This window comes from Ostrea edulis, chromosome 9, assembly GCF_947568905.1.
Source record: "Ostrea edulis chromosome 9, xbOstEdul1.1, whole genome shotgun sequence".
In the NCBI taxonomy this organism is placed as follows: Eukaryota; Metazoa; Mollusca; class Bivalvia; order Ostreida; family Ostreidae; genus Ostrea; species Ostrea edulis.
Window position 1 is genome coordinate 17967005 of NC_079172.1, and position 26365 is coordinate 17993369.

Genomic DNA, 26365 nt, shown 5'->3' on the forward strand with positions numbered 1-26365 from the left:
CCTAAATAAAAATGTAAAACCAAAAGTTGTCTTGTACATCCTATAACTAGAACACTTGGATGAGATATATATGTTAGCTTTCCAAATTTCAACAAAAGAGTCAAAGAAGACTGTTTAACCTTTTTAAATAATGTGGGAAAGTTTACATCAACATGCTGATCGTCTAAATCTGGATATTACCAGTCCTAAAATTTTAAGATATCTTTTATACAGTTTAACCATTTTGAATGATACACTTTCCCTCTATCTAACTTGTATAATATGCCGTACAAAGTATAAAAGATCTTTTCGTGTTTACCATTTATAATGCGTTCCCCAAAACCAATGATGGGATGAACCACCTTTGTGCCGAATTGTCTATGGATCAAAATGTTTGGATACCGTTGATTTGCATTTTTTCGCACAAATTTGTTCTTTCTAAAAACATAAAATAAAAATAGTTTATTTATTACTTATTATATTAATAAAGTGTTTTACTTGTAATCGCAATTGTCATAAGTCTGAATTATTTGTTTTAGACCATATGCGAAAATAAAACTCAGCAATCCGCTAGATTTTTCCTTAGCGCGGCAAAACAAAAATGGCTGCAAACATATGATAGTTTTTGAAAACGGCCAATCTCATAATAAGTTACTTTTCAAACAATGAGTTCAAGGAGAGGAAATGATCCTGAAACAATAACATTGTTGTTACAGAAGCTGTGTCTGAAGATAACAGGATTGTCTGACGGTATGTGGGTATAAACAAAGCTGGACATGTTTTTCTCCTGATAGGAAATGAACAGCTCTACTAAAGATAGCAATGTCCATGGAATTTTAGTCTTAACTAAACCAGATCCTTAAAAGTGTTTTTATTCCTAATAATAAAACACCGAAAGTTTTGAATGTGTCTTTAAACGTCAGGAAGTAAGAGCGTTTTAAAAACATAGACCGTACCTTTAACCCGAGATTCCTCTGACTCTTACCCCCGCTTTTATATTTTGACATGTGCGGGGGAGAGTCAGAGCGGACTCCATATTGAAAAGTGGGAATTCGGCGACACCAGCGGGTGTCGCTGCTTTACCTACCTCTCAACCTTATTTCGCAGATCTATCTTCCAAGACGCGAGGATTTAGTTATTGGTTCCGAAGATTATTTTACTTATAGATCATGGTGCTATCGCCGTTTAAATGGCCCTATAACTGACAAATGAAGGATCAATTGCATTAGGTTGTCGCCTCACCATTTGATTTCTTTGCGCATGACGTCAGCACTTAAACACACAAAATTCAATCGTTTAAACAGCGAAAGTCTGCGGGACTCGCCATATCAGACAAACTTGCATCCCAAATGAATTTTCTGCGTCTAGGACACAGATTCTTGTGTTAGTGACAACCCTGAAAACACCGATATACCTAGTAGCTAGTCATAAAATGGGTTCAAACTGTCACCTTGTTCCGGTTTTATTTTTACACTAGTCTTGTCAGGTCGAAAAGATGTCTCATAGAAAGAAGGATGAGTGTTCATATAACAGGTTGAATATTTAGTAAATCTTTTTGTTAAGATATCAAACAATATCTAGGCAAAATCAATAACGAAATAAAACACATTAAAAACTTTTATTTTAATTATTCACAAGGCGAAAACAAAAACTGGAAATGCGTTTTCTTTGTAAAAATCTTCAGGACTACTTTTACACCCTAAAGAATATAAAAAAGCCATTTATTAATTAATTAGGCAATATTCATAGGTAGTTGTACCAAATTTGCAATGAAGACTCTTGGTGATCGTCTTAAAACATATTCAGTAAGATATTTGAAGAAAAACTAACGTAGAATGATAAATCAGCGAACATCAATTTCAGAGATCACAATTACACCCACCCAGGGTATAAGGGTTGTCTGAAGCCCCTTGTTCCCTGTCCAATATTTTGAGGACCCTTTCCTTAACAGGCCTCCAGTGATGATTCTGTTCGATATTTTGAATCCGGGAATCTGATACTCGTGAGCGATTTCTGATATTTTGTCACTTTCTAGTTGTACAGCAATCCGTTTCATTTTTTGTGTGGTCGGAAAAAGTCAGGTCCTTTAGTCCGTATTCTTAATCTCTGAAACGTTTGACTTTCATTTGTCTTATCAGTGATTTTTTTGGGGCCAAAATGCCACCGATATTCGGCTATTTCCCCTCACTAAAATTAGCTATTTTTTCGCAAGTATATATATATGTTTTCCCCAATTTCAAATCTAGGGAAATTAGGCCATTTAAAAAAAAAGGTTACTGTACATTGCTGACAAAGAGTAAATACGTTTTTTTCTTCAGTTTTATTCTCCAAACCACTGCACATGCAAAATGTTTTGTAAAGAATATGGAAAACAACAGAGGCATCCATATAAGTAGATATACAGCGAAGTATATAGTTTCCAGATGCACATTAAGCCATATTGTTGACAATTTAGTTTGACCGCCATTATATGTAGGGTCAGGCTAATAACAGGAAGTGGCCAACAGTATAGGGTTTTACTAAAATCCAAAAAATACAAACAGGAGAGACATTCTAGAATCTTGATTATTAATATAATTTTTACAAGATTATGGGTACAAACGCTGGTGAATTGATAATTTATTATTTTGTTTATGAAATTAGACAATAAGTATTTCTTAGAAAAAGTAAATAATATCTATACAAGGTGTGACTTTTCCAATACGTATTTAATGTTAAATAATAATTTATTTCATGGTTTGAAATCAGATCAGAAATAAACCTCAAACAAAAAAATTGTTATTTAATTATTTTATGCATCTTTACCATTTTAATTTACTATGAATGATTTTTCCCAATTTGAGGAAAATGTCGCTAATTTTTCCCAATTCAAAAGGATGGGTGGTAGTTTGAAAAACAAAAAAAAAATCACTGCTTATCAGTGTGCACTGCAAAGCTGGTAATTGATAGCGATCTAACAAATATGGCAGTTCAAAGGGCTTTACAAACATTTCTTGTTTCTTTTATACTTTCATAGCCATAGAAGATAGCTGTAGAAATATGTCGATATATCCAATAAATTGCAATGTATTTATTAACAATTAATTTTGCTAAGAGGAGGATGATACTCGATTTCGGGCAATACAGAATATACCTTGTATAACAAAGATATACATGAAGGTCATTCAATGAAATCTCTTTTACTGTTTCAGACGCAGTTCAGCCTCTCCTGCAACATTCATTGAGAATTCTAACAAGGTAACACTGTGTGCACTTTAGCTCTAGAAGTAGTGAAGAACAATAGGGAATATCATCAGTGATATTCAGATGCGGAGATTCAATAGACGATTGGTTCATTGTTGTGATGGATTTTGCATTGTTTGATGTTAACTCGTTTGTTAATGCTATTGGCATGTTTATATGTAAATTGTTGTACATTTACAAGACCAAAAAAAACCAACTCACAAATACAAATTCCACATATTTTAGTTAACCTGTCATTTGTGGCCATATTTTATCCCAAACATTATTATATGTGATATAAAATGGCTGTATGAAGTGATTCAGTCTTACACAAGTGACCAAAATTTCACATCTGGAAAGTCTGATACATACAAAATAGCTTATGTTGAATATATGCTGATTGACAGTTTAGAGGTAGTGAATCTTGATGTAAACTAACAGACAAGTACGTAGGATGTCTTTCATGTGATATCAGACAAATGGTCAGGCTGTAGGATGTCTTTCATGTGATCAGACAAATGGTCAGGCTATAGGATGTCTTTCATGTGATCAGACGAATGGTCAGGCTGTAGGATGTTTCATGTGATATCAGACAAATGGTCAGGCTGTAGGATGTCTTTCATGTGATCAGACAAATGGTCAGGCTGTAGGATGTCTTTCATGTGATATCAGACAAATGGTCAGGCTGTAGGATGTCTTTCATGTGATATCAGACAAATGGTCAGACTGTAGGGTGTCTTTCATGTGATCAGACAAATGGTCAGGCTGTAGGATGTCTTTCATGTGATATCAGACAAATGGTCAGGCCGTAGGGTATCTTTCATGTGATCAGACAAATGGTCAGGCCGTAGGGTGTCTTTCATGTGATCAGACAAATGGTCAGGCTGTAGGATGTCTTTCATGTGATCAGACGAATGGTCAGGCCGTAGGATGTCTTTCATGTGATCAGACAAATAGTCAGGCCGTATTTGTTGGAGCATACTGAACAGAAATATTTTATGTTTTTACTTCAGCAATTATGAATCAACAGTTGATCATGATGAGTTCCAGGTTGCTGAAAAGATTAAAAGGCGGTGTAAGTAATACGCTGTACATGCATGTTTGATATCATGTATTTTCACTAAAAGTTTGATAATCATATACTTAAAGAAAGCAGTGAGACAGCAAAGACATTGTTTTTAATACTAAGGCTGAAACAATATGCCCCCTTCACGATACGATACATATTGCAATACTTATGCCACAATTCAATACTTTCAATATGATACAATTTGCAGAAGAAACCAATAACAACATTGAAGAAAAATTTAATTACCAAGATTCAAAATCATAATTTTAAAAGCAAAATGTTTCCAAATTTCTAGATGGTAAAATGCAGCTTGACTCTGTAGTTTAAACTGATAAAATTCTTTATTATTTTTGTCAGACTCAAGGTAAGCAACAGTCTGAACGTTATTTGGGGCTGTTTTGTCCCTTGTGCAGGTAAAAATAATAAGCACAGGCTGAACCTGATGTATTTTACTGAACCCGTTTGTAATAAACGTATCGAACCGAAAATTGAGGCAATGAATTGTACATTGAATCGAGCATTTATATTGAACAGTATCAATATTTCTGTGAATTGTTTCAGCCCTATTTAATACAGTATTCTTTTAATTTATTTATGATTGTATACACAATGTATTTTCATTTACATAGTGGTGAGGAAAGGCAAAGAGAAGGATGCAGTTGTTTTTCTTGAACTTCATCGCAAACTCCAGGCCCAGGTATGTACATGTATACCAATTCTTGTGTGCAGGAAATTATGATAATTAGCCAAACAAGGATTTTTCCCGCAATGTACCACAAATATAAAAAATTTCAGTATTGCTGAATTCATCTATATTGACTCATTGTCACTGTATCCATCCAAGTATCTATTGCAATTAAAAATTAAAATAGCACCTATTTTTCTTGCACTTAGTAGTAATATTCTTCACTGGTATTTAATTTCGTGTTTTGCTGAGTAAACTCAGGTGATCTATTGCCATTATCTGTTGTGCGTTAGCAATTGAACATTCTTAACTTCTTGATAACTACCTTGCCAATTCTTTTCAAGTTTGGTATGAAGCATCTTTGGGACAAGGGGGACATGAATTTGTAAATTTAGGGAATCCTATACCCAGGGGCCATAGGGGCGGGGTAAAAACTGCCAAACATTGATTAATATTCAGAAATCATTTTCTCTACGATTGCATATTTGCAAGAAAAAGTAAATGCATAGTGATAGTAGAACAAGAAGGTATCTACCCAAATTGTAAATTTCATGATTCCCGTGGTAGGGGTTCGTTCTGACTCCAAGGCAGGGTAAAAAATAAAGGTATTTATATTGTAAATGTGTAAAACATTGAGTATCTTCTAAAATGTTATTGGAACTAAATAGATAGTTAGAAAGAGTAGGTAGTTCTTTACCTTCATTGTAAATTTCTTGATCTCAGGGGTAACAGTTTTGGTTCCAGGGTGGGGGCCAAAATTATTGTAGGGATTATTGTTTATCTTTTGAAAGATTTCTTGAAGTTTGTTGATACGTAATAGAAATTACGGTAAATACATATTTAGGAAAAGTGGAAAAGCATGCACCAAAATTATGGATTATGCAACCGCAGAGTTTTGACTCCAGAACAGGTCCAAATTACTTTTATTAGTCATATCTTATGAATGTTACATATATATTATGTAAAATCTCTCAGTATTACGAATACGTCTTGTTTTATACTGTTGCTTAATTTTAGAATTTGGGTTAGATATGCGGAACAGGAATTTTTCCCCCCCTAGATTTCATAGACCTTGGGGCTAGTGATTGATACTTTTAACTATTAATAGTCTGGTGACCCGTAAGGCTGGCCTCTTGTTTTAATACTTTAACTAAATTCGATGGTAATCTAGTAAGTGTAGAAAGGTCAAATAATGACCACAGTACTTAACTGTACATAACATAAAAGAAAACAATAAAAATTTAGTGTGGTATATATTGTTGAGCTGTCATGAGGCAATTAAAATTGAGAGTAGGACTGCAACGGGTATCCGAAATGACCGAAAACCTCGTGTTGTGTTGTTCGGGTCGGGTTCGGTTCCATTTTCCCATATTTCAGTTCGGGTTTGGATTTAAAAATAGAATCATGTCGTCAAAATCCTCAAAGGTGGCAGTATTTTGATCAATTGTTAAATGATGGCATTGTGGACAAAACTGTAATAATAACAGTATATGTAAGATATGTCGGATGCATTGAAAATACGCCACAGGAGCAACATCGTCAATGACAAAACATTGAAAGCATGGATGGAAACAAGTAGAAGTGACAATGCTGTTTCTAGTACTATGGATGTCGAGATTAAACCTCAGTCCACGTCCCCGAGTAATTATTGTGACAAAATACAATAAAGGTTTTTGATTTTAACTGTATGTTAGATTTTTTAAATAGTTATATAGACCCGAACCGAAATACCCGAACCCGAAGTACAAAATTAAGAACCGACCCGAACATTTTTGGAACCGTGACAGCCCTAATTGAGAGATTATTAACTTTTTGACATGTTTTGTAACAGGGTGTGATAAAGAATAGATGGGCAGTCCTATATCTGTTGATGTCTCTAAGTGACAGCTCTGAGAAGGCTAGTACTAGAGTTCGGGTAAGATAAACTGTCATGATTGTATGAGGCAAATGTATTACATATTTTATTTTTAAAATATAAATCAAATTATACAGTCATGTTGCTTTACTGATTTGAATTGTGGTAATTGTAGCAGGTTGGATTAAGCAATACTCTGTTTGCTGGCAACCTAGCAGGACATGCAACATCCACACCGTTTCACCCAGCAGCAAGAGGACATGCTGGCTATGGCGACACCACAACTCTGCGTAGCAACAGTACACTCCCCTCTGCACACACCTCGGGAAGCAGTGGGATAAGCAGTATCTATGGCGACATCCATAGTAACGACCCCACTCCAGTGCCACATTCATACATGCCATTGTAATTCTCATGTTACATTAATGTTAATTTTTGAAAATCGTTTGTGAAATGCATTTGTATAGCAGATTTATCTAGAAAATGAAGTACTTAAATAGGAAACTGAATTATAGTGCTTTATTGAAAAGGGAATGCATTCTCTGATTTGTACTTTTCAGACCACTGTATACAGGCATGGATTCAAATCGAAACCACACCAATGTGGGCATGCGATTAGCTTCTACATTGTCCAGTGATAAAGGTACATATAGCTAATATTATCTCTAAACAATTTTAATCATAAATAATCATTCAGATTCTAAATAATAAAAAAATAAATTATAAATGATAAATTTAATAGGTTTTTTCACCTTCTTCAGGTCTGAAAAAGTGAAAGGATTTTTCAAATTTAGATGTAGAATCTTGTATAGGAAAGATGACTTTGATCATGAAGCCAAGGTTAAAACTATTGAATTTGTGTGAAAAACTGGAGAAACATTTTAAAAACTGTATGACCTTGATGTTTGAATTCAAGGTCAAAGTAGTTGAAAACCCTAACTTATTATCTTTGATAGTATGACAGATTTTTATGTTCAGACATTTTAACCTATGAAAAGGGAGTAACTAGTGTCTGAAAGGTTCCAAATAGCAGGGATTTATCGATACTTCTCAGGGGGCCAATATTCAGCCCCATTCCCGATTGGAAATAACCTCAATTTCCCCCAATTTTGTGAACAGTACTATTGTATGTTTACTCTCTTGAGATTACGAGCAACATGGTTCTACTGTCCATAGATAACATGGCTAACTTTTTAAAATTTCTTCCTTTCTTTTTTTAATTTTCATTGTAAAATGCATTATAAATACTAATTAATTCCATGTACTAAATCAGCTTGAGAGTTATTAGGTATAGATTATAAGTTATTTTAAATAGACAAGATATATTTTGAGGGGAATTTAGACTTTGAAACTGTGCACTTGTATGTTTTAAGATTAATTAGATTCGAATTTATTTCACAGAAGAATTCTGATCTTGGACTAACAATCTTTATTTTTTTTTAAAGTTAGTTCATTTTTTTGGCCATAGTTTGATTATATTTATTGACATAATGTAATACTGCATTGTCGTCGAAGTTAGAGTTCATGTTGTCAGAGGTTGTCTGAAATATATCTGAAAACATGTTTTTCAATTTATTTTTCCCTCCCAAATTTCAATGAATTGTAGATGAAATTTTCCCAATTCCCCAAAAATGAAGTTTCCTCAAATAAAGTGATGAATCCCTGTAAAGGGATAAAAGAAAAAAAAACCCATTCATTATAACTGAGAAGGTCCATAAACACTGCAACATGCAAAATCTCATCCTCACCCACCCATCCCCCCCCCCCCCCCCCCCCCTCCCCATTACTTTACCTTGACCTTCAGTGCCAAAGGTCATAGCATCTACTAATAGTTTCTTTTGTAAATGGCTGTAATACCAAGGTTTAAAGTTCATAGTCGTAATGTGATACATCGAAATCATTTAGGAAAACAATACTTGTGCTTAACGTAATACTATAAAGGAAGTGCAGAAAATGCCAGATTTATCGAAGACTTAATGACTTATAATTTCAATGGTCATTGTCCCATTTGAGATGGTGTCGTGTCGTTATGCCTAATCATTCTCAAGTTTTATGTTTTCACATAGAAATTGTAAAATTTTACAGTCAATTAACTTCCATTAGGATCATCAAATTTGTATGATTGAGAAGAAATCTGCTATTTACTCTTTTCTTGTCAGTATGGTATCTAGCATACTGTGTTGTAGTGATGCACTTTATTTCATTAAATACCAAATTTCAGGTTCCTCAACAGCAATGGTACCACATCGAGGAAGAACATCAAAGAAGACCACCATCACAGTACACAGGACTGATCAATGTATGTACACTATGTCACTAGTCAATGTATGTACACTATGTCGCTAGTCAATGTACGTACACTATGTCACTAGTCAATTTATATACACTATATCACCAGTCAATATATGTACACTATGTCACTTGTCAATGTATGTATTATGTCGCTAGTCAATGTATGTATTATGTCACTAGTCAATGTATGTACACTATGTCACTAGTCAATATATGTACACTATGTCACTAGTCAATGTATGTACACTATGTCACTAGTCAATGTATGTACACTATGTCACTAGTCAATGTATGTACACTGTGTCACTAGTCAATGTATGTACACTATGTCACTAGTCATTGTCTGTACACTATGTCACTAGTCAATGTCTGTACACTATGTCACTAGTCAATGTCTGTACACTATGTCACTAGTCAATGTCTGTACACTATGTCACTAGTCAATGTCTGTACACTATGTCACTAGTCAATGTATGTACACTATGTCACTAGTCAATGTATGTACACTATGTCACTAGTCAATGTCTGTACACTATGTCACTAGTCAATGTATGTACATTATGTCACTAGTCAATGTATGTAGCTATGTCAGGAGTCAATGTCTGTAGCTATGTCAGGAGTCAATGTGTACATACATTGACTGGTAACATGGGGTAAGTCAGCCACATATGTTTATGTGATTCTACAATTTCGAGATATACTTGTAATAAGTTGAGTATTTTGTTTTCAGCATCAGAAGAATTACCAGAGGCTGTGATTATAAGGGACTTGGTGTATGCATTTCAAGGAATAGAAGGGAGATGGATCAGATTTGATCCAACAAAGGAAGGGTATAGAATTAATCCCAAGGTCAGTTGTACTACATTTTCCCCAGGCCATTATTTTGTGAATAACTGATGCAAATGTATATGCTCATACTTATTATTGACTACATAATTTGCTATGATCTTCATCCAAGATCAGTTGTGAATGGGCCATAGTCATAGGAATTTGTAACATAAAATCATTTTTTGAACCATTTAAAGAGTGTGACAGGTTTTGCAGGTACAGAGCTTTTGAAATGCTATTGTACAGTTTATCCATTTTAAGCGCCTGATGTATTTACTAGTTCATTTAGTGTAAGTGTAGACATGAATTGTGATTTCTCGTTACTGTATTTCAAGCCCTGAATATGTGATAAAGGAATTTGTACATACACTATACAAAGTTGGTTGAGTAGCCCTTTTTAATCAAGGTTTTTCGTCTGTTGATATAGGCAGGTATACCTAAAGCTATTCGACAACTGGTCAGCAAATTAACAGAATGTGGGTGGCTATTTAACAAAACCAAGTCCTATGTAGAAAACAAAAGTGCTGACAAAACCTTTGGCTTAGTGGGAAAGGTGAGCAAACATGTGTACATCGTCACTGTGAGCAAACGTGTAGATCGTCACTCATTTGGTGGGAAAGGTGAGCAAACATGTGTACATTGTCACTGTGAGCAAACGTGTACATCGTCACTCATTTGGTGGGAAAGGTGAGCAAACATGTGTACATTGTCACTCTCATAGAACTTGAAATGAGGTTCTAATTTAGAATGCCAAGACAACAAACTTAGAATTTATAAAAATTGGGTCTAATGAGTTAGATTAATGTATATATAATTCGTATGCCTTGTATGCTTCAATAATTCAGAGCTTCTGTGCTGCCTTGCATGAAGAATTGACAGAATACTACAGACTTATTGCGGTGTTGGAAGGACAGGTAATGTGTTTTCTAACATAAATAGCAATGCTTAATTTAAAGAAATTCTGCACCTGTTGATGATTTTAAAACTGCAGTACATGGTCAGATTTCCTATTGTTAGATACTGAGTGAAGGAGACAGAACAGGTTGTCAGGGACTGACCTTGAGACAGCTTGTTTTGTGGACGTTTGACCCCTTACAGAGACTCAAGTGCCTTGCAACCATTGTTGATGTGTGTCGAGGAAAGAAAGGAGGGGCTCTAGCTTCAGCTCTGTATTCCTACATGCAGCATGGAGACCCCTTTATACAGACACTCATACAGCACATACTGAATATGGTAAGATTTAGCATGGAGATCTCTTTATACAGACACTCATACAGCACATACTGAATATGGTAAGATGCAGCATGGAGATCCCTTTATACAGACACTCATACAACACATACTGAATATGGTAAGATTTAGCATGGAGACCTTTGTGCAGACACTCATACAACACATACTGAATAGGGTAAGATTTAGCATGGAGATCCCTTTGTACAGACACTCATACAGCACATACTGAATAGGGTAAGATTTAGCATGGAGATCCCTTTATACAGACACTCATACAACACATACTGAATATGGTAAGATTTAGCATGGAGATCCCTTTATACAGACACTCATACAGCACATACTGAATAGGGTAAGATTTAGCATGGAGATCCCTTTATACAGACACTCATACAGCACATACTGAATAGGGTAAGATTTAGCATGGAGATCCCTTTAAACAGACACTCATACAGCACATACTGAATAGGGTAAGATTTAGCATGGAGATCCCTTTATACAGACACTCATACAGCACATACTGAATAGGGTAAGATTTAGCTTGGAGATCCCTTTATACAGACACTCATACAGCACATACTAAATATGGTAAGATGCAGCATGGAGATCCCTTTATACAGACACTCATACAACACACACTGAATATGGTAAGATTTAGCATGGAGATCCCTTTATACAGACACTCATACAACACATACTAAATATGGTAAGATTTAGCATGGAGATCCCTTTATTCAGACACTCATACAGCACATACTGAATATGGTAAGATTTAGCATGGAGATCCCCATCTTCACAAGTCAAGGGTTATTGATTCGTTACCTCGCACTAACCCTTGACATCAGTCGCTATTTAAAAGTTGGGCTCGAGAAGAAGGATGACGCAATACGCTAAAATTAATCAGCCAATGGGATTTCTTGTTTCAGATGAAAGTTTGGTAAGGGAATAAACAGAAAGTAAAAAATGGTGTCCGTTGACGAAAAGATATCTGAAAAACACCAATCGATCATTTGACTGAAAACCAAAAGCTTTCGATATCATGTATCAGAGAGGGAAAAGATGTTTTTATTGGGACTAAAACCGGCAGTGGTAAATCGCTATCTTACGAAGTTGTTCCCATTATTTTGAACAATTTGTTTAAACATAGTCGACAAACGTACTTCGACAATCCATCATTTTCATTCAGCTCATACCCCAAAACCTCGTCTAATTGTTTCTTCAAGCAAAACGAACTCCCCGAAAATCAATCGACGGTATCTGTCTTGTACTAATCTGCCACAAATTCTACACCATAATGCCGTCGCCATGCGTGTTTACTGTTTAGTTTTGTTTTCGACCGATTATAAAAGCTGTTGTCTGATTGGTTTGCAGCTTCAGGCTGCAAACCAATCATATGCTTCTTCTCGAGCCCAACTTTTAAATAGCGACTGATGTCAAGGGTTAGTGCGAGGTAACGAATCAATAACCCTTGACTTGTGAAGATGGGAGATCCCTTTAAACAGACACTCATACAGCACATACTGAATATGGTAAGATTTAGCATGGAGATCCCTTTAAACAGACACTCATACAACACATACTGAATATGGTAAGATTTAGCATGGAGATCCCTTTAAACAGACACTCATACAGCACATACTGAATAGGGTAAGATTTAGCATGGAGATCCCTTTGTGCAGACACTCATACAGCACATACTAAATATGGTAGGATTTAGCATGGAGATCCCTTTAAACAGACACTCATACAGCACATACTGAATAGGGTAAGATTTAGCATGGAGATCCCTTTAAACAGACACTCATACAACACATACTGAATATGGTAAGATTTAGCATGGAGATCCCTTTAAACAGACACTCATACAGCACATACTGAATAGGGTAAGATTTAGCATGGAGATCCCTTTGTGCAGACACTCATACAGCACATACTAAATATGGTAGGATTTAGCATGGAGATCCCTTTATACAGACACTCATACAGCACACACTGAATATGGTAAGATTTAGCATGGAGACCTTTGTACAGACACTCATACAACACATACTGAATAGGGTAAGATTTAGCATGGAGATCCCTTTATACAGACACTCATACAACACATACTAAATAGGGTAAGATTTAGCATGGAGATCCCTTTATACAGACACTCATACAACACATACTGAATAGGGTAAGATTTAGCATGGAGATCCCTTTAAACAGACACTCATACAACACATACTGAATAGGGTAAGATTTAGCATGGAGATCCCTTTATACAGACACTCATACAGCACATACTGAATAGGGTAAGATTTAGCATGGAGACCTTTGTACAGACACTCATACAACACATACTGAATAGGGTAAGATTTAGCATGGAGATCCCTTTATACAGACACTCATACAGCACATACTGAATAGGGTAAGATTTAGCATGGAGACCTTTGTACAGACACTCATATAACACATACTGAATAGGGTAAGATTTAGCATGGAGACCTTTGTACAGACACTCATACAGCACATACTGAATAGGGTAAGATTTAGCATGGAGACCTTTGTACAGACACTCATACAACACATACTGAATAGGGTAAGATTTAGCATGGAGATCCCTTTATACAGACACTCATACAGCACATACTGAATAGGGTAAGATTTAACATGGAGACCTTTGTACAGACACTCATATAACACATACTGAATAGGGTAAGATTTAGCATGGAGACCTTTGTACAGACACTCATACAGCACATACTGAATAGGGTAAGATTTAGCATGGAGACCTTTGTACAGACACTCATACAACACATACTGAATAGGGTAAGATTTAGCATGGAGACCTTTGTACAGACACTCATACAGCACATACTGAATAGGGTAAGATTTAGCATGGAGACCTTTATACAATCACTCACACAGCACATACTGAAATTAAGTCCTATGTAACATATCATGATGCATTATGGTAGATATGTTTAAATATACTAGCTATTATCAGGAAAATAAGTGGAGAAATTTTACCCATGAATGCCAATTTGCTTTGAAACAATACTATAATATATTTAAAAAGAAATAATCTCAAAAATGTTTATAGTACTTGTGTATAAAAAAAATCTGACAAACAAGAACACACAGGGACTAGTATATAAGTCTAGTACTTGTTCTCAGGTAGCGCAGCCTATCTACGTTGGACTGGTCAGCTGGATGTATGATGGTGAGCTGGAGGACATGCATGATGAATTGTTTGTGGCCTCGGATCCCACAGTGAAGAATGACCGGCTGTGGCATGATAAATACAGTCTTCGTAAATCCATGATTCCCAATTTCATCACCAGGGAGCAGGCTAATAGAGTAAGAATAGTCAGTAAAAACTGAATAGAACTGCTAGAAAACGGTATTACCGAAGAGAACTGCTAGAAAACCATGTTACCGAATAGAACTGCTAGAAAACCATGTTACCAAAGAGAACTGCTAGAAAACTTTCAATTTATTGGAAAGCAATGATGCATGGGACACGCGTGTGGTTGAACCACTCTGGGTGAAATTGCAGAAGCTGGATGACTATCCAGAAGTATAAGTCATTGTACTGCTCCTTATTTGACTTTTTCCTTTGGTTGTAGATACTGTTGACTGGCAAGTCCATTAATTACCTGAGACAAGTTTGTCAGGACCGAACCCCAACCAAAGGGAGACAAATCATAACAAGCATGGACTCTAGTCAAGGTATTTAAACAAATTTCACAATGAATTTTATATGTGTATTTGTGATATGCAGTGCTCCCTTGATATATTGCCCCTCATTATGTCAGCCCCGCTTATTGCCTGAAAATCCTAAAGAGCAGATTTCCTCCCATGTTGACACCCCCATTATAATGCCAATTCCGCATAATGCCATATGCCGCTGATTTTCACAAACAAATGGTCAAATTTTATGGGGTTTACCCTCGATAATAATGCCAATTACCTAACACCCATCGGTAATCACACTTGTACTTTGCTAGCGGTGTGGTGAAGGGTGGCAGACTGGACGAGGCATTCAGGTGGCCAGGTTAATTACTAATAATTGCTGAATTAAACTCAAGATAATTTAAATGTTTATACAGAATGGAGTCCAAATAACTTTATGGTATTGAATTTCTGTTGACTGCTCAGTGAATTGTCCGCAATGGTGAATTCGTTATATTCATTATTGCCACCCCGTTTTATTGCCCAAATTCGTCTTGAACCAAAGTTGGCAATATATCGAGGGAGCACTGTACTGGAGTGGTGCGACTGATTAGTTGTTGTCATGTGAGTTTGTATGTGTATTTGTGATATGTTTCAGTATACTGTAGAGGTGCGACTGATTAGTTGTGAGTTTGACCTGTAGGTTTTCTGCATCTTGTGATTTACTTTTATGTATTTTGAGAAATGGGTAGGATATTTTAAAAAATGCCCTTCATTCTTTGCTATCAGACTGTCATCAGGTCTGCCTTTGAAGAAACACATTGATTAGTATATGTAATTAGTATGTTCTATATGTTAATTAGTATATGTAATTAGTATGTTCTATATGTTGATTAGTATATGTAATTAGTGTGTTTTATGTGTTGATTAGTATATGTAATTAGTATGTTCTATATGTTGATTAGTATATGTAATTAGTGTGTTTTATGTGTTGATTAGTATATGTAATTAGTATGTTCTATATCTTGCAGCTGATGTTTTGTTCCGCCAGGACACTACCGGCGAGTTCCAACACATGGTGGACCGCGTATATAAAGAGACCAGTCGCCATCTCCTAGATGTTCTCAACACCAAATACAAATTCCTAGAACATTTAAAGGTTAGAAGCAGAGAGGACAATTTATTATTGCACACTGTACTTCACTTTAGTGAGATTCTTAAAATTAGTTCAAATTATAAATTGTGCATTTCTGTATTGTATTTGTTTATTGCGTATGTTGCTGTTGGATAAAAGTTTTCATAATTCAGATGTACCATAAAACATTTAATACTGTAGGTACAGTGTAAACTTCTGAAAGATACACTGATATTTTCTGTAAGTGAGTTTTGTGTTTTATTCAGGCGATGCGGAGATATTTGCTGTTGGGACAAGGAGACTTTATACGCCATCTCATGGACTTGTTACTGTGAGTGTTGTAAGCCTCTCATGGACTTGTTATTGTGAGTGTTGTAAGCTTCTCATGGACTTGTTACTGTGAGTGTTGTAAGCCTCTCATGGACTTGTTACTGTGAGTGTTGTAAGCCTCTCATGGACTTGTTACTTTGAGTGTTGTAAGCCTCTCATGGACTTGTTACTTTGAGTGTTGTAAGCCTCTCATGGACTTGTTACTGTGAGTGTTGTATGCCTGCTAGTGTTGTAAGCCACTGTGCTCCTATTTGTTTTCTGTATTGAAGTAACTGAACAGAAAAATGATACTCGAACCCCAATTACTGTTTGTAACACTGATTATAGGGTATATAAAGTGAAATTTACAGGGGATATAGTATAAAAGTTATAGGAATAATAAAGTGAAAGTTACAATGTATATGATATAAAAGTTAAAGAGTGTAAAGTGAAAGTTACAGGGGACATAATGTGAAAGTTATAAGTTATATAAATTGAAAGTTACAGTGTATATAAAGTGAAAGTTATGTTGTATATGATATAAAAGTTAAAGCTGTATGACCCGATGTTCATGTATTATTTTTGTACATAATTACTTTAAAGCAGATTAATTACTTTATAAAGTTATTAACTTTCCCTTAATTACATGCTTGAAAACATCTGCATGTAAAAGAAAACAGTGCGAATATTATTTAGGAAGTAAATATAGTGGCTACATATATAAATCATCCCATAATAGACGTCTATAAATAGACCCACGCGCGTCAGGGGAATCCCAACATGATGTATTAACTCATACGCAAATGTCTAGTTTTAAGGCTGAAAGAGCGTAAAACAACGAATTACTATGAAGTATTTGATATTTTTATTTCTATTAAACTTATGGTACGGTACTGCTATAACAAAATACACAGTTTTACACAGATAAGACCACCGATGATCTGAAAGTTTGAACTGGTCATGTGACTGTCACTTGAAATGGCAGAGTGGCACGGTTATTTGTAAACATCGATTTAAAATCAAATTATTTGGGTTAAAACAGGTGAAATAATTTATGATATGTCGTACAGTCTTATAACTACATACGTGTGATGATTTAATGGCGTTTTTACGAGATGGAAAAAAATATTGTAATTCGGACCATACAGCTTTAAAGAGTATGTAAAGTGAAAATTACAGGATATATAAAGTGAAAATTAAGGGGATATGATGTGAAAGTTTTAAGGTATTTAAAGTGAATGTTATAGGGTATATAATATAAAAGTTCTAGAAATGTTAAGTGAAAGTTATGGTATACAATGTGAAAGTTATAGGGTATACAATGTGAAAGTTATAGGGTATACAATGTGAAAGTTATAGGTTATATAAAGTTAAACTTACAGGGTATACAATGTGAAAGTTATAGAGTATATGATGTGAAAGTTTGCCTGGAAAATCCTGCTTAGAAGTTTCAAATGTGTTGTAATACATTTATAAATAGATTGATATAGGACTGCTGAAGACTGTAAAACTAAAACACACTCAGCTGACTTCATGTAGGTTGACTCTGAATCATGTAGGTTGACTCTGAATCATGTAGGTTGACTCTTTCAGAGATGATCTTGCCAAACCAGCCAGTAATTTATACCTACACAATCTGACCGGGATATTGGAAACTGCTATCAGGGCCACCAATGCCCAGTTCGATGACTCCGACATCCTGAAGAGACTGGACGTTAGGTTACTTGAGGTAAACGTAGAGGAAAACTTGTACTAGTGAATTGAACAGTTACTGTGATAAGGGATCATTTGTCATCTACCAATATTTTGTTTAAAGGTGTCGCCGGGAGACAAAGGCTGGGATGTGTTTAGTTTGGAATATCATGTAGACGGACCGATAAGAACTGTGAGTGAACAGTTTAAAACATTTTATCTCCATCTTTATTTCCTGAGGCAAGAAATTTCCAGTAAGATGAGAATCAGATGTAAAGTCAGACATGATTGTTTCTGTTGATGTAGATTTTCACTCCTCAATGCATGATGTCACTGCTGAGAATTTTCAACTTTCTGTGGCGTGCAAAAAGAATGGAATACATTTTGGCCATTGTGTGGAAAAATCAAATGTCCAATTCCAGGTCACTCCGCCGCATCCCAGGTATGCTTGTTGCATTATTGTGTACTTCTTTGGAGAGAATAATTTGTAGGCTGTTGTCCAATCCTTTTCTGTCTTGAATCAAATACTGTATAGCAGGTTAATATCGCGGTCGAAAAAAAATCTTCATTTTTTTCAAGTAGCAACAAATTGCGGTCGGTTTAATTTGCGGAAAAACAAATCTTAATATCCTGAACCCAATTTCTTATCAATATGAAAGATTAAGTCACTGAATGTTAAATTTGCGGAAATTTTGTTTCAGCGAATATAGTGAAAATTAACTCTGCGAGTTAGTTTCCTGCTATACAGTATTAATGAAACTTAATAAGACATTTACAAGCTATAAGCAGACTTCGTTTTGCAATATCACAGTGTATGAGCTATACTATATAACATAAGTTTCAATGTTTTCAGAATTATCTGGTATTCTTCATCAATGCCATGTTTTGGCCAGTGAAATGGTTCACTTCATTCAACAAGTGCAATATTATATTAATTTTGAGGTAAGAGATTAATAATTTGATCAATATCAAGTACATACAATGTATATTGGATTTTTACAAGTTTATTTTGAGGATGGTGTAGAGAGGGTGAATGACTTTCTGAGCCAAAATATTTGACAATTTTTTTGGATGGTTTCAAAGGAAAATTGGTTCTTTGGTATGTTGAGCAATGAAACTTTTTGCCATGTTCTCTGTTACTGCCATTGTTTGCATTTGACCATTGTCACATTGGTAACACCAGCTATTTTGTCTCATTGGTAACACCAGCTTTAACAGGTGTCAAATTATACATCCTCAATAACTATTTTGTCACATTGGTAACACCAGCTTTAACAGGTGTCAAATCATCTGTACACATCCTCAATAGCTATTAAAACCTTTTTTTCTGTGTGTTTGCATCTAAAGGTGTTGGAGTGTTCTTGGGATGAGCTGCTGACCAAAGTAAAAGAAGCTGAGGACTTTGATAACATCATAGCAGCCCACCAAGTCTTCCTCAATACGGTCATCAGCAGGTGTCTTTTAGACGAGCAGTCCAGGGTAAGATCGCTTCACAATGTTGGTCATGTCAAGTGTCGAGCCAGAATTGTGGTAGATAAATATGATTGAGGATGTTTATTATCTAAATTTCTTCTTTTTTTCACAGTTCCAAACTGGTTTTGATTTTCGTTGTTTATAAATGTTTTGACTCGATTATATTCGCTGCAGTTTTAATTTCATGTTTCTGCACATACCAAAAACTGCAGCAAAAATAAGGTTGTATATGGTAATGGCTAAACAGTATATATATTACCTTATGTATTACAGGACATTTTGACCCAGCTGAGAACGATCTTCGACCTCATCATTGACTTCCAGACTGCTCAGAGCGAGTTTTATGAGGAAGCTAATGATGAACTGCAGGCTCGTCAGCACTATGAAAAACTACAGCAAATGAGAAGTCAAAAGGTTGGTACAATTTACAAATCATAAAAAGAAACAAAAAATACCAAGCAGAAAATGTTAATTGCTGCCATACATATATTTCAGAATACAAACATTGTATGATGTAGAATAAAGTGTGTGGTGAAGATGAAACAAAATGAAAACAATTGTTAATGAAAAAAAGTATAAAAATTTCAATTGATATTACAGGGAGATTGGGCTTTAACAGAGGAATATGAGGAGGAAGAAAATGTAAGGAGAGTGGAGTTCCTGAGGAACATCATACCGTCTAAAAGGGCTCGATTTAAAGTCTTGTCCCAGTCTTACCAGGTGAGTATCATAAAAGTAAAATGTGCGAAATCCTCCTGAATATTCACGTATAACAGAGTTGTGTGCCATGTTTAAAATCCTCCTGAATATTCACGTGTAACAGAGTTGTGTGCCATGTTTAAAATCCTCCTGAATATTCACGTATAACAGAGTTGTGTGTCATGTTTAAAATCCTCCTGAATATTCACGTATATCAGAGTTGTGTGCCATGTTTAAAATCCTCCTGAATATTCACGTATAACAGAGTTGTGTGCCATGTTTAAAATCCTCCTGAATATTCACGTATAACAGAGTTGTGTGCCATGTTTAAAATCCTCCTGAATATTCACGTATAACAGAGTTGTGTGCCATGTTTAAAATCCTCCTGAATATTCACTTATAACAGTTGTGTGTCTGTCATGTGTGCTTGGCTTTCATTGTTGACCTGTCATCAATTTGATTTGGGAATATCCTTTGAAGGATTTGATTTAAATTAAATTGACTATGAAGTTATGAACTGATACCTGAATTAATAGTTGTTTTTCCCAGTCATTGCTGAGATGATACATTTCGATTCTATCAGTAAACATGAAACTATCAAAATGACATTTTACTTAATTTGATTGAACATGTATATGTATTTGCTTGTTAAAATATCTTAAGTTAATTTTATTATTGCAATGACTTCATTACGTACATATCATAAGCTATTTTGAAGTGGAATTATTCTTGCAGGATATGGTTAAACAGTTCTTAGTCATGCTTACCTACCACAAGGATGTGAGTTTACGATTTCTCAGTTTCCGGTTGGATTTCAACGAACACTACAAGGCAAAAGAACCCAAGTTACGAAGTCCCTCCGTGCACCGACTGTCTCGATCTGCTGTTTCATAGAAACTGCTCTTGTATGTTAGTGTATTTGTTTTTCTGTTGACAGAACATCAGACTTGGGACATTTTGTTTGCAGATTTAAAAATATTGAATTAATGCCATTACTTGTGTGGCTCATGTTGAAATATGAAAATATTCATTTGAATTAGGAAAGGTCTGTGATGTAGAATATATACATGTACATTGATTTATTTTCTTCAATTTATGAATTGCCAGAAATTTCGTGATCAGAAAATATGATACGCACTTCGTGAAAGTTGTCTGTCCTCATAGTCACAATTACTAGTATTTTTTAGAGAATATATTTTTCTGGGATTGCTAGTTTAATTGTTAAAGGGAGTGAGGGTCTATATTTATACAATGCCTGCTGATAATTGCATAGAATCTCCTTTGTTGTATACATGTATGTACATAATTTATAAATCTTACTAGTAATGAATAAATGGATGTTAAAATTTATGTTATATTGTTGAATAAATTGTTGATGTTTATTTGTCATGATCTTTTTAGCTCACCTGAATCAAATGTAAGAAATCTATGAATAAATCCAAACATTTTGGCTGTTTGAACCCGTATTCGGAGCAGTATGTACCTTTGGGATTTCAGACATTTGATCCAAGTGAAAGAAACATTGCAGGATTATCTTTTGCACAAAATGCTTCATTTCACAGGGAAGTTACAGAGAAGATTAAATTGGATGCATTTAGAAAATGATTTTGATTTGTTATACAGAGTATTGGTCTCACACTTGCTACATGTACCAAGATGGCAATGGGGAGGAGATGCCTATTGATAACTGAGTCAAATAGTCATAGTACTTGAACACTATTATGGAGACTACATAAAAAGTATCATTTTTATACCCCCCGCAACAAGTTGTGGGGGGGGTATACTGGAATCAGGTTGTCCGTCTGTCTGTCCGTCCGTCCGTCTGTAGACACAATGGTTTCCGGACTCTAAAGCATTATCCTTTCCACCTACCGTCACCATATCATACATATGGACTACCCATGGGATGAAGATGTTCCCTATCGATTTTGGGGTCAAAAGGTCAAAGGTCAAGCGCACTGGACATCGAAGTAGCAATATGGTTCGGTTTGTCATGCCATTTGTTTTTTACACTCAGAAAAGAGGTAGTTTATACCTATTACCAACACCCTTTGGGAGATTGGGGTAAGCGGGGGGTATTCTTAGTGAGCATTGCTCACAGTACCTCTTGTTAAAATAGTATTATTAGTATCTTTTAAGAGTCTTTGAATCACTCTGTGATTGTAATTGCTCCACTAGAACCACCAATCACTCTGTGATTATAATTGCTCCTCTAGAACCACCAATGCAGATAAGATGCTTGTGGATCATTAGGTCAAGGTCATAGTAAATAAGTGCATTGTTGTGAAAGAGATGTAGATTCTTGCTACAAAGATGTTGGGTAGGAATGATAATATCTGAATCCAAATGTCGCACTGGATGAAGCTCACTTAATTAGCTCACCTGAACTGAAAGCTCAAGTGAGCTTTTCTGATCATCCGTCGTCCGTCTTTCTGTTTTCGACTTCTTCTCCAGAACCACTGGGCCAATTTCAACCAAACTTGGCACAGAGCATCCTTAGGTGAAGATGATTCAAGTTTGTTATACCCCCCGCAACAAGTTGTGGGGGGGGGGGGGGGTATACTGGAATCGGGTTGTCCGTCTGTCTGTCCGTCCGTCCGTCTGTAGACACAATGGTTTCCGGCCTCTAAAGCATTATCCTTTTCACCTACTGTCACCATATCATACATATGGACTACCCATGGGATGAAGATGTTCCCTATCGATTTTGGGGTCCAAAGGTCAAGTGCACTGGACATCGAAGTAGCAATATGGTTTCCGGGCTCTAAAGTGTTATCCTTTCCACCTACAGTCACCATATCATACATATGGACTACCCATGGGATGAAGATTTTCCTATCGATTTTGGGGTCCAAAGGTCAAGCGCACTGGACATCGAAGTAGCAATATGGTTTCCGGGCTCTAAAGCGTTATCCTTTCCACCTACAGTCACCATATCATACATATGGACTACCCATGGGATGAAGATGTTCCCTATCGATTTTGGGGTCCAAAGGTCACGTGAACTGGACATCGAAGTAGCAATATGGTTTGGTTTGTCATGCCATTTGTTTTTTACACTCAGAAAAGAGGTAGTTTATACCTATTACCAACACCCTTTGGGAGATGGGGGTAAGCGGGGGGTATTCTTAGTGAGCATTGTTCACAGTACCTCTTGTTTAAATGAAGGTCCACACCCCTTTCCAAAGGGAGATAGTAGTGAAATAGTGAATATACATTAACAACTTTTAAAAATCTTCTCCAGAACCACTGGGCCAATTTCAACTAAACTTGGCACAAAGCTTCCTTGGGTGAAGAGGATTCAAGTTTGTTCAAATGAAGGGTCATGCCCCCTACAAAGGGAAGATAATCACAAAAATAAGGTGGGGTCATTTAAAAATCTTGAGAACCACTGGGCCAGAAAAGCTAACATATACAGGAAAGCTTCCTGACATAGTGCAGATTCCAGTTTGGTAAAACCATGACCCCTGGGGGTAGGTTGGGGCCACAATAGGGGATCAAAGTTTTACATGCAAATATATATGTAAAATCTTCTCAAGAACCTTTGGGCCAGGAAAGAACAGATTTACATGAAAGCTTCCTGGCATAGTGCAGATTCAAGTTTGTTAAAATTATGGCCCCCAGGTGTGCAATACGGCTACAGTAGGGGATCAACGTTTTACATACAAATGTATAGGGAAAATCTTCCCAAGATCCATTGGGCCAAAGACTTTTGCATGTACATGAAAGGTTCCTAACATAGTGCAGATTCTAGTATGTAAAAATCATGGCCCCCGGAAGTAATATGGGTGAAGGTAACTCAGGTGAACGATTTGGGCTTCTTGTTTTTAGCTTACCTGAGCCGAAAACTCGAGTGAGCTTTTTTGATCACCGTCCTTCTGTAAACTTTACATTTTCAACTTCTCCAGAACCACTGGGCCAATTTTAATGAAGTTTGTTAACATCATGACCCCCAAGGGTTGGATGGGGCCACAATAGGGGATCAAAGTTTTACAAACAAGTCTTGTAATATGTACTAAATAAGTTAATTATTGTCCCCCACCGCAACATGGAAGGGGACATAGAAATACCGGTGTCCGTCCGTCTGTCCCCCTTCACTTTGTGGACGCAACTCCTCAGAAACTGCTCAACGGATTTTGTTCATATTTTGTATGATTGATAGTCACCATGTGTAGTTGATCATATTGCGCTGCCATTTTGATTCGACAAATTTTACAGGAGTTATGGGACTTTGTTGAATTTGTACGTACTACACTATAGGAACATTTTGTGGACGCAACTCCTCAGAAACCGCTCAATGTATTTTGTAGGATTGTTAGTCACCATGTGTAGTTGATCATATGCCGCCATTTTGATTCGACAATTTTTACAGGAATTATGGGACTTTGTTGAATTTGTACATGCTACACTATAGGAACACTTTGTGGACACAACTTCTCAGAAACCGCTCACTGGATTTCATTCAAATTTTGTAGGATTGTTAGTCACCATATGTAGTTGATCATATTGTGCCGTCATTTTGATTCGACAAATTTTAGTACAGGAGTTATGGGACTTTTGTGCTTCAACTTTTTTGGGGGGGGACATGGGTATGTGTAGCAATCTTGTTTTATAAATTATTGTTCTATGTGAAATTTTACATGTGAACAAATATATAGGGAAAATCTTCTCAAAAACCATTGGGCCAGAGAAGTTACATTTATATGAAATCATCCTGTCATAGTGCAGATTCATGTGTGCAAAAATCATGGCTCCCAGGGCCACAATAGAGATCAAAGTTTTACATGCGAAAATATAGGGAAAATCTTTAAATATGGGCCCAGGTGAGCAATGTGGCCAATGGGCCTTTGTTTATATGCCCTCTTTAGATGGAACGTATTGTGGTACAAAGATGTCTGTCCGTTCTGTTTTCATTTCTCTGTCACACATCAAGCTGAAACTTGCTATGTACTGTAGCCTTTTCGCGAGTCACTCTAGATCATGTTGCAATTTTGATCCATTTCCACCTCTTGTAGGAGTTTTACCCCATTATTTGAAAATTGATGGTATATATATGAGGGGTACATAATTAATTGTCAGGAGAACTCCCACAATATTCAAGTAGGACCTTGTTATTTTACAGAGTCTTTGTAAACAACTTGAAGATGTGTGTATTGCAAGGATTTTGATTCTCGACATAGGGATGTTTTGTTTAGGGAGGTTTGAGGAGGTATGAGAACCCAAGAAATTCATAGTAAAGGAAAGTATTATATTGAGCGAAGCACAGCAATATCCTTCCACGGTACTTCATTGGATGGATTCTAAATCCATGGTATTCTGCGTCACTTCCAAAACACTACTTTTAATTTTTAAAATTGCGATGCCATCATCAGCATGCATTATAACCATTGTTCGGCCCGGGAGCACCTACCCTACCTCAATCTATGATGTCGGGTGAATGGAACCAATATTCTGATAAATCAGTCAACCTCAAAAGTATTTTTATACCCCCCGCAACAAATTGTGGGGGGGGGGGGGGGGGGGGGGGGTATACTGGAGTCGGGTTGTCCATCTGTCCGTCCGTTTGTAGACGCAATGGTTTCCGGGCTCTAAAGCATTATCCTTTCCACCTACCATCACCATATCATATATATGGACTACCCATGGGATGAAGATGTTCCCTATCGATTTTGGGGTCCAAAGGTCAAGCGCACTGGACATTGAAGTAGCAATATGGTTTCCGGGCTCTAAAGCGTTATCCTTTCCACCTACAGTCACCATATCATGCATATGGACTACCCATGGGATGAAGATGTTCCCTATTGATTTTGGGGTCAAAAGGTCAAAGGTCATGCACACTGGACATCGAAGTAGCAATACGGTTTCCATTTAAATTCTTTAACGGCTTTTTTCATTGCATGGAGATGCTGTGTTCCTAAATACTCCATTTCTCCCTACAAACGAGAATACCCAAGGTTTGTCATGCCATTTGTTTTTTACACTCAAAAAAGAGGTAGTTTATACCTATTACCAACACCCTTTGGGAGATTGGGGTAAGCGGGGGGTATTCTTAGTGAGCATTGCTCACAGTACCTCTTGTTTTAACTGAGCATTGAGAGAAGTGCTATATCGTTACATCCAAGAATTTCATTTCAAAGCATCCATAGTTTTTTAACCCAATTTCTGTCAAAGAGGTTGCCAGCACTCTGAGCTCTTTGCATAGCGTGTACCTCACACATTGAGTAGCGGAATCTTCCG

General features: G+C 36.2%; 1 protein-coding gene across 2 annotated transcripts; it reads left to right on the forward strand.

Annotated features, from left to right (window-relative positions):
• The first annotated feature begins 543 nt into the window (after positions 1-543).
• LOC125672835 (gamma-tubulin complex component 3-like) lies at positions 544-21510 on the forward strand. Of its 2 annotated transcripts, none has more exons than XM_048909050.2 (24): positions 544-729; positions 3171-3216; positions 4215-4276; positions 4900-4967; positions 6787-6870; positions 6986-7215; positions 7371-7453; positions 9032-9109; positions 9833-9951; positions 10358-10483; positions 10776-10844; positions 10948-11163; positions 14323-14505; positions 14775-14877; positions 15852-15979; positions 16222-16286; positions 17858-17993; positions 18081-18149; positions 18263-18398; positions 18810-18898; positions 19304-19435; positions 19703-19843; positions 20030-20149; positions 20864-21510. In XM_048909050.2, the coding sequence occupies exons 1-24, from the start codon at positions 645-647 to the stop codon at positions 21020-21022; spliced, it is 2727 nt and encodes a 908-aa protein (XP_048765007.1). In that variant the 5' UTR covers positions 544-644; the 3' UTR covers positions 21023-21510. The 2 variants fall into 2 exon arrangements, with proteins under 2 accessions (XP_048765007.1, XP_056004690.1); XM_056148715.1 differs by having other exon boundaries at positions 6989-7215.
• The last annotated feature ends 4855 nt before the right edge of the window (positions 21511-26365 follow it).

Coding starts and splice junctions, on each gene's coding strand:
- LOC125672835 (XM_048909050.2), top strand. CDS start 645: ATGAGTTCAAGGAGAGGAAATGATCCTGAAACAATAACATTGTTGTTA. Junction 15,980..16,221: donor AATTCCTAGAACATTTAAAG/GTTAGAAGCAGA, acceptor TGTTTTATTCAG/GCGATGCGGAGATATTTGCT. Junction 16,287..17,857: donor CATCTCATGGACTTGTTACT/GTGAGTGTTGTA, acceptor TGACTCTTTCAG/AGATGATCTTGCCAAACCAG.